The sequence below is a fragment of the Sinocyclocheilus anshuiensis genome, unplaced genomic scaffold (assembly GCF_001515605.1).
Source record: "Sinocyclocheilus anshuiensis isolate Anshui unplaced genomic scaffold, SAMN03320099.WGS_v1.1 scaffold569, whole genome shotgun sequence".
Taxonomy (NCBI): domain Eukaryota; kingdom Metazoa; phylum Chordata; class Actinopteri; order Cypriniformes; family Cyprinidae; genus Sinocyclocheilus; species Sinocyclocheilus anshuiensis.
Window position 1 is genome coordinate 1,854,565 of NW_015536511.1, and position 7,360 is coordinate 1,861,924.

The following is a 7,360-nucleotide window of genomic DNA, read 5'->3' on the forward strand; positions in this document are numbered from 1 at the left end:
AGCTGGCAGTAAAATTCACGATTATGAAAACTTCAGTGCTTACTTCATGCCATGTACCGAAAGGAGGGCTGTCAATTGATTAAACCAGGGTTTCCCAAACAGGGAACTGCAAGGAGTTTGTGGGTTGATAAAAAAGCTAATAATTAATTATACTGAATGTAAAATTAAAATAAATAAATGGGCATTTCATTATCAAATATTTATTTTTTATTTTACAGCACAAGTGTGTACTGTATAATAGTAATATATTTCTATTCTAATAATTTAAAACATACTACTACTAATAATTGTATACATTTTTTATTATGATTAGTATTATCAACATTAGAGAACCGTGAACATGTAAATATATCAATTAAATTATTAACTTAAAATCTCAGGGTGTAGTTCAAGTAAATACAAGTAATATTACATCTAAGCGGTGTGGCTGATCAAAAAAAATCTGGGAACTCTTGGATTAACCCTATTAATTTCTAATAGTTCTAGTTAACGTGCTACCGCATTCAGTTCCTTTTCAAGGAAAGAAAATAAAATCAGACTATGTAATTATTAGTTTCATGAATTTATGTGGATTCTGCTTAAATGTTTGTGCGAAATCACAAAACAGGATGAGACAGTAAGTCAGTATTTAACATCAAACTGAATAAACGTGGCAACGGTTTAAATAATGAAGTGTTAAAACTTACTGTATTTACTGTATGCGTTAACATGTTAACTGTCACAGCTCTAGTTGTATGTGATGGCTGATTCTAAATAAGTCTTCTATACTTCTCTGGAAGACAAAGATGAATTAAATCACGATTGCTGTTCTCAAAACATTAAGATATGACCCATAGAATGAGCATCAGTGCGAAGTGTAGAACAGGTGCAGCTCAGTGTTACTCAGCCTCATTGTACGTCACACTTTTTCTTTGGTCATGTCCCAAATGACGCACTTGATATTGACTTGTGGTCTTGTGCTCTTTCCTAACACATGTCTGAGAAGTCCATAAGACTGTAGGATGTCCCATTGATCATTTCATGATTCATAAGGGTTCTCCTGAGGGATCCTTTTTGGCCACAATGTGCCCTTGATGCCGTTTGCCAAGCTTACCGTAACAAAGGACCAACTGACAGTCTTAGTGGCTTGCCATTGCAAGAATTTAAGTGGAGGATGACTGCAAAGGTTGAAGGTGGCATTTGAGACAGGACATTTGTCTCTGATGTTAATAAACTGTCATAATGAAAAAACGTGGCAATAAGACACACACATCTGGCTTGATAAGCCCACAGGATCCTCAGCAGAACAAGCATCACAGGTATGTTGTGGCCTCGCGGTTCTCACGTTCTTTGGCCTGGGCCACAGCCACATTGATGCACTGCAGCCACTCTTCCGCATGCTTCTCGTCTTGAGCTTTCAGCACGTAGGTTTTGCTGTCGGTAAAGATCTCAAAGGCTCTGGGCAGCCCGCGGTCACGCCTCTTCTTTGCAACCACCTTAACGCTTTGCACTTTGCTAAGTTCAATTGTGCTGTTGTCCAGTTCATCCTTCTGTGAGTAACAAGAGGGAAAAAGCTAATGCTTTACACTAACAATCAGGAAGCTTTGCATGGACCACAGCCATGTGCATTGAGCCAGTAGTCTAAGTCAGACCCAACACCTCGTCTGCACTGAGTTTTTACTCACTTTACTCTGAGGTTCACCTGACGCCAATCAGACTTTTGAGACACTTTATCAGAGTACTTTGCAGAAATAATATACTTTAAAAGAATATACCTAAGAGCAACTGAATTTAATGTTTTTGGACAATTAATTGCATGTTAATTTAAATTTAAAGGGAATTAATGAATTTTAAGAGTGCTTTTTGACCCACTTAAGTAGGACTTAAGTACATCTTATATGTAATTTAATAATTGCTTCTATTGTCTTTGAAATACAGTTAAAGTGCACTCACTGTAAACTAAAATATACTTGAATGTCATTTCTGTTTACTTGTATGTCATGTATTTAAATATATTTATAATTACAAATTTTTAATGATGAAGTTGAAGTTTAGTAAATTTTTAAAATATATTAACAAACTACCTTATAATCAGGAACTTTACATGTTTTTTAGTAAGTCAACACATCAAAATAAGTGTACTTCTTTAAAGCACAACATACATTTTACATGTTAAAACATTATGATTTAAAGGTGCTTTAAAGTAAAACTTTTAATTTTCACAAGGGATACGGTGCGTTTGCATAATACACAATCTTGTGATGACTAGTCAACCACTATTTCCTGATGGGAAAACACAATGGATGGGGTTTTCGGTTGGAGGATCAAAGCGTGCATGTCCTCTCTTGATGGTTCCAGATCTCTTACTCTATTGTTCTGCCTGTCTCTCAACTTGTTTTAAGAGGCGCTGCACAAGGTTTGCCAGAAATGAGGCTTATCGTTGTTTGTGTCCACTGATGAGAATAAGCACCATTAAAATGAAAGAAAAACTAAAGAATTGCAAGCAAATTAAAGGCATAATAAAAACAAGATACCGTGACGAGGCCAAATTGTCCTCAAAATCATATTGAAAGAGCTTGTGTCATGCCTGATAAAATTAAGACTCTGTCAAGACTTTGCAAAATAAAATGACTGTAGCAATGCATTGCTTTTCCAAATTAAGATTTACAATCAATCAAGATTTAATGTGCTTACGGCTCTGACAAATGAAGTCATTTTTACTAAAAAGCTTTTGCTGGCTTTCTGTCAGAATACTGCGAGACTGACTGATCTTAGCTTTTTAGTCACTCTTTGTATGTCATGGTTTTGGTTATGAATCAATAAAAGCTCTTTTGCACAACCCTAAATGGCTCCAAGTTATATGGACGCATATTAAACTGGGTCTTTGCTTTGTTTAAACACAACAGAGAGATTATGACAAGCCATTTTAGTTTTATTTAGTTCAAGTAAATCCCTTCAAGGGAATGTTTTGGTGAATCTCAAGATTAAGTAATGGGTTTTTATAAAGAACTGATCATCTTCCATAAAGCAGGGCACTAGACTAATAAAATTACTAGTGAGCCATTAGCTCCTAGAATAAAACATCTAACAACTGAAATACTTTTTTAGTCATCAGATTACAGAATTGCTCAATATAGATGGTGGTTCAGGAACACTGTTTTTCATGCTCGTAATCTTTTGCAATGGGTGAGGGTTCACAGGCAGATGCAAGAAGACTAGTTTTCTTTCAAAAAGAGGACATTTGGCCCCTAATTAGAATGATACACTAACAAATTTTTCTGAGGACTTGATTTGATTGAAAACAAATGAATTAAATGATTAGTCAAGCAAAAACTGACATTTTCTCTGCATTCTCTCACTGTCATGACATTCTAAACCCATATGACTTATTTTCTTCCATGGAACACAAAATAAGATTTATGGTCTCCCTGCTCTATTCAGTATATTGAAAGCAGACCAGTGATCAGAGGTAGCAATACAATAGCTTTGGGAAGCAATACAATAGCTTTGTGTGAGAAACAGACATAAATTTAAGTCATGGTTCACTAATAATCAGTATTGCTCTCAGTTGTCATTGTGTTTTTCAAATGTGCTACTTTGCAAAGAAAACGGCATTTGGCATTGATGTCAAACTTTGGGTGACACGTCTAAAGCCCCGTGCACACCGGGACGATTATCACGCACATGCTTTTCGCCAATGTTTTTCGACACGTCTTTTGTGTTCATACCCAAGCGATTTTTGCTGGCGATGAGCCGAGTGAACGTGCAAATTCACTCCCTGACATTAGATGGTTCTTAATGAAAAACAGAAATACCCCAGTACACATCGAATCCTATTTGATCTGCAATTCCTCTCCATAACAACTCCCTCTTATCGAGATTTTTGTAGTCACTGTCGCGTTTGTCATAAAGCCCTTTGTGTTCAGACACCAATGAGACCAGCAGCTCTACATTCATCTTGCCTCGATGCATCTTCTTGGTCTACTTACTTCCTCTTCGTCGTTAGGTATCAATGTGTGCTCGGCAAGACCGTTTTGTGCTTGAGCGCCACCAAGTCGTGTTTTACTGTAACTTCAGCAGCTCCAGGCACGTGAACAAATGCACCAATCTCATTGGTCGGCCAGTTTTTAACGCGGCGCGTCAAACCAAAAAAACGAGCCAGAGGCGGTTTTTTTTTTTTTTACGCTTTTATGCCTCGCATTTTGCGCGTCGGTGTGCACACTCACATTGGCGCCCTTTGTTTAGTCACGAGGCGTTAAACGTCGGCGATAATCATGCGCGATAATCGTCCTGGTGTGCACAAGCCTTAAGAGTGGCATGAAAAGAAAGACTGAGCAAACAGCTTAAATTTTGGTTTGGTTCTTACAGGGCTATCATTTGACTTCTGAAGATCTGGAACATACCGCACATGTTGTATGGAATATGTTTGGAATAAAGTTTTGAAAGTGTTCTATGCTCACCAAGGCTGCATTTTTTAATCAAAATACAGTAAAAACTGTAATAAATTGTTTTTTGCTGCTTAATACTTTTGTGGAAACGGTAAATTTTTTTTTTTACAGAATTCTTAGATGAATAGAAATTTCAATGAACAGCATTTATTTGAAATATAAATCTTTTTAACATTATAAATGTCTGTACTGCCACTTTTGATCACTTTAATGTGTCCCTGCTAAATAGTATTATTTATTTCATTAATAAATATATATTTATTTAGTCATTCATTCATTTCATTTTTTTAATCTTACTTACACCAAACTTTTGAAAGGTAGTGAATGCACATTTCCACAAAAATATTGCACAGCAAATAAGGGTGAGTAAATTATTTTTTTAAGAGTCTTGACAGTAAGGAATGCATAAATAATACATTCTGAGGTCTTGTGAATAAGACACTTACTGATTTTCCTCTTCGGAAGAGAAGCTGGTTGCCGGCGAGGGTAAAATAACGTGTTTTCCACCTTTTGATGAACTTCCAGCGCACTTGTTTCTCCTTCAGCTTCCCCTCAATGAGTGGCTGGCCGTCCTGGTTAACAACTGAGCAGAAAGTGTAAAAATGAAATGGTCAGACAATGTTAAAATAGAAGGAAGAATCACAGAAGTTGTATGGACTATTGTAATTGTGTTTTTATGATGTTTTGATGAAATGATGTGAGTAAATGATGAATTGAAATTTATAGTACAAGCCCTATAACATTAGCCCCTTTCACAGAGTAATGCCAGCAAATTACCGTAAAATTACCAGAATTACTTTTCCGGTAAATACACAAAATCAGCTGTTCACAAAAAATAAATAAATAAATAATAATGGTGTTCTGGCTTTTTACTGTTAAGAGACCATTCACACATCAGCACCAAAATACCAGTGAACTCTGTGATGCCAGTTATCAGAAATTATGCCGTGTTTTTAATTCATTAGCTCAGATGAGGAGAAGTGCTTAAGTTAACTTTCCAATTTGATAATTTGTTACTTTTGCATGATAGGTGTAAGAAGAACATGTTTCTGTGCTTAAAAACACAAGACGCCACACAATAGTATCCAACTGCAGAGCCACAGTGCTGATGAATGGAAAAGAAGGCAGCTTTAGAGTGGAAAGCACAACACAATGATCAAAGACGTCCAAATAACACACATTTACATAGAAAAAACTATTTAAAAATCCGTAAATAGCCTGGAATAACATCATGTCTGTCAGAACTTTATGATTGACCCAAAGCAGACTTCTTCCGTCAGCGCGTCCATGTGTGGTCATTCCAGTAATCTTATTTTTTTGTTCACTCATAGCATGTTACTGGTAGTTACAACTTCTCATACCGGAAAATATCCAAAACTGATTTACCGGTATTTCTGAAAACTTCCTGTTCACACATTACCTCTAAAGCGTAATTTACCAGTAAAGATAGCATGTGTAAAATTGGCTATATTTGTCACGACACACACACTGGGGAGCACAGGAACGAACGCGGAGACGAGGAATAAAGTAAATTTCAAAGATTTAATAAACAAAAGCTGGGAATACAGAGACACGGGATACACTGAGGACACAAAATTACATTCGACAGCGGACAGGAAACAAGGGGCAAAACACACCTTATATAAACAGAAACTAATGGGACACACCTGGGATCAATAGAACTAAATGGGAATAGGAACAGGAAAAACCAAATTTGAGGAAAACACAACAGGAGACATGGAACAAAGTCTGACAATATTCTGCCCAAAGAAAATAGGGCAGAATTTTAGAGTGCTAAGTCACTCTAACAATACTCTTCACTCACACAGCCATCCTCTTCTGGACCTACTCCATGCTATTTACTAAGTTTTCTCATTAGACAAACAAAAGAGCGTTGCTCAGTGTTTACCACCACGTTGAAATATCTGGTGTGGTTTCAGGCACGGTGAATATTTTGTCTCCTGCCTGTGTTTGCTGGGTCTGTCTGAACTACACAAAGCATTTCACAGATCTCTCATGGGTCTATTTCAGTTAAACAGGAAGCTGTGTTATAGCCCTTCCAGGATGGTACAAAGCAGCCCATTGTCTGAGTTTTCGTTTTTTTCAGCAAAGAAAACAGATGAGAATCTGCAGCGCTTTGATAGCCCACTTAATATTAAGCAAGACTGATCTTTGATAATCATCTAACTATGATCCCAACTGGCAGAAGTTAAGTCCATGGTGTATTAGAGAACACTGGAGCGCTGATTAACACCGGGGTAAAAACTTACTGCCCTTGACCTGCCTCAGTTCCCTGGAAAACAAAAAAGGGCCATTTGTTTTTTGGTTAAATTAGGTTAGTATAATAATTTAATTCTGGGATATAAAAGGCACATTCTAGGAATAGGGTACAAAACAGGGCCTGAAAGTCTTAAAAATTAAGTCATTTTCTTTTTCTTTTTCAACAAACTGTCAGTAAAAGAAGGCACTTAACCCTCAGAAAATGTTGTTCTGTTATTAAAATTAGTTAAATAAATAAAACATAAAACACATTGAATGCCAATTCAACAGATTATATCAAAACAATGATGTACTGGGTGTCAGATACACTTGAAGTGGTACAGCCAAAATCATCATTTCAAATTTCAAAATGGCAGAACAAATGAGAAGCCTTAGACGAGATAATTGTTGTTCTGGTTATTTCAGCCCAAAGCTTTCTGCAGATGTCTGCATTACAGTGCTGGTAATGAGTGATAATTGAATTAGTGTGTGTTTATCCCATGAGTAACATAATAATTCTCTATTATGAATTCCAAATAAATTCTTTTTCATTTTACTTAGATTTTTTTTTACTCTCTCTGCCTTTCTCTGGCATGCATGAATCAAAGCATTTGTATGTGTGTGTGTGTGTGTGTGTGTGTGTGTGTGTGTGTGTGTGTGTGCGTGAACACAAA

At 36.5% G+C, this 7,360-nt stretch overlaps 1 protein-coding gene across 1 annotated transcript in view; it reads right to left on the minus strand.

The window, feature by feature from the left end:
- Positions 1–387: 387 nt before the first annotated feature.
- The window catches only part of LOC107692013 (ventricular zone-expressed PH domain-containing protein-like), a 15,342-nt gene continuing 8,369 nt past the window's right edge, over positions 388–7,360 (minus strand). The window contains exons 3-4 of the mRNA XM_016490887.1: positions 4,874–5,010; positions 388–1,529 (exon numbers count right to left, since the gene is read on the minus strand). Coding sequence (XP_016346373.1) covers positions 1,293–1,529; positions 4,874–5,010 — 374 coding nt within the window. The 3' untranslated portion in view covers positions 388–1,292. The remainder of the gene's footprint in view (positions 1,530–4,873; positions 5,011–7,360) is intronic.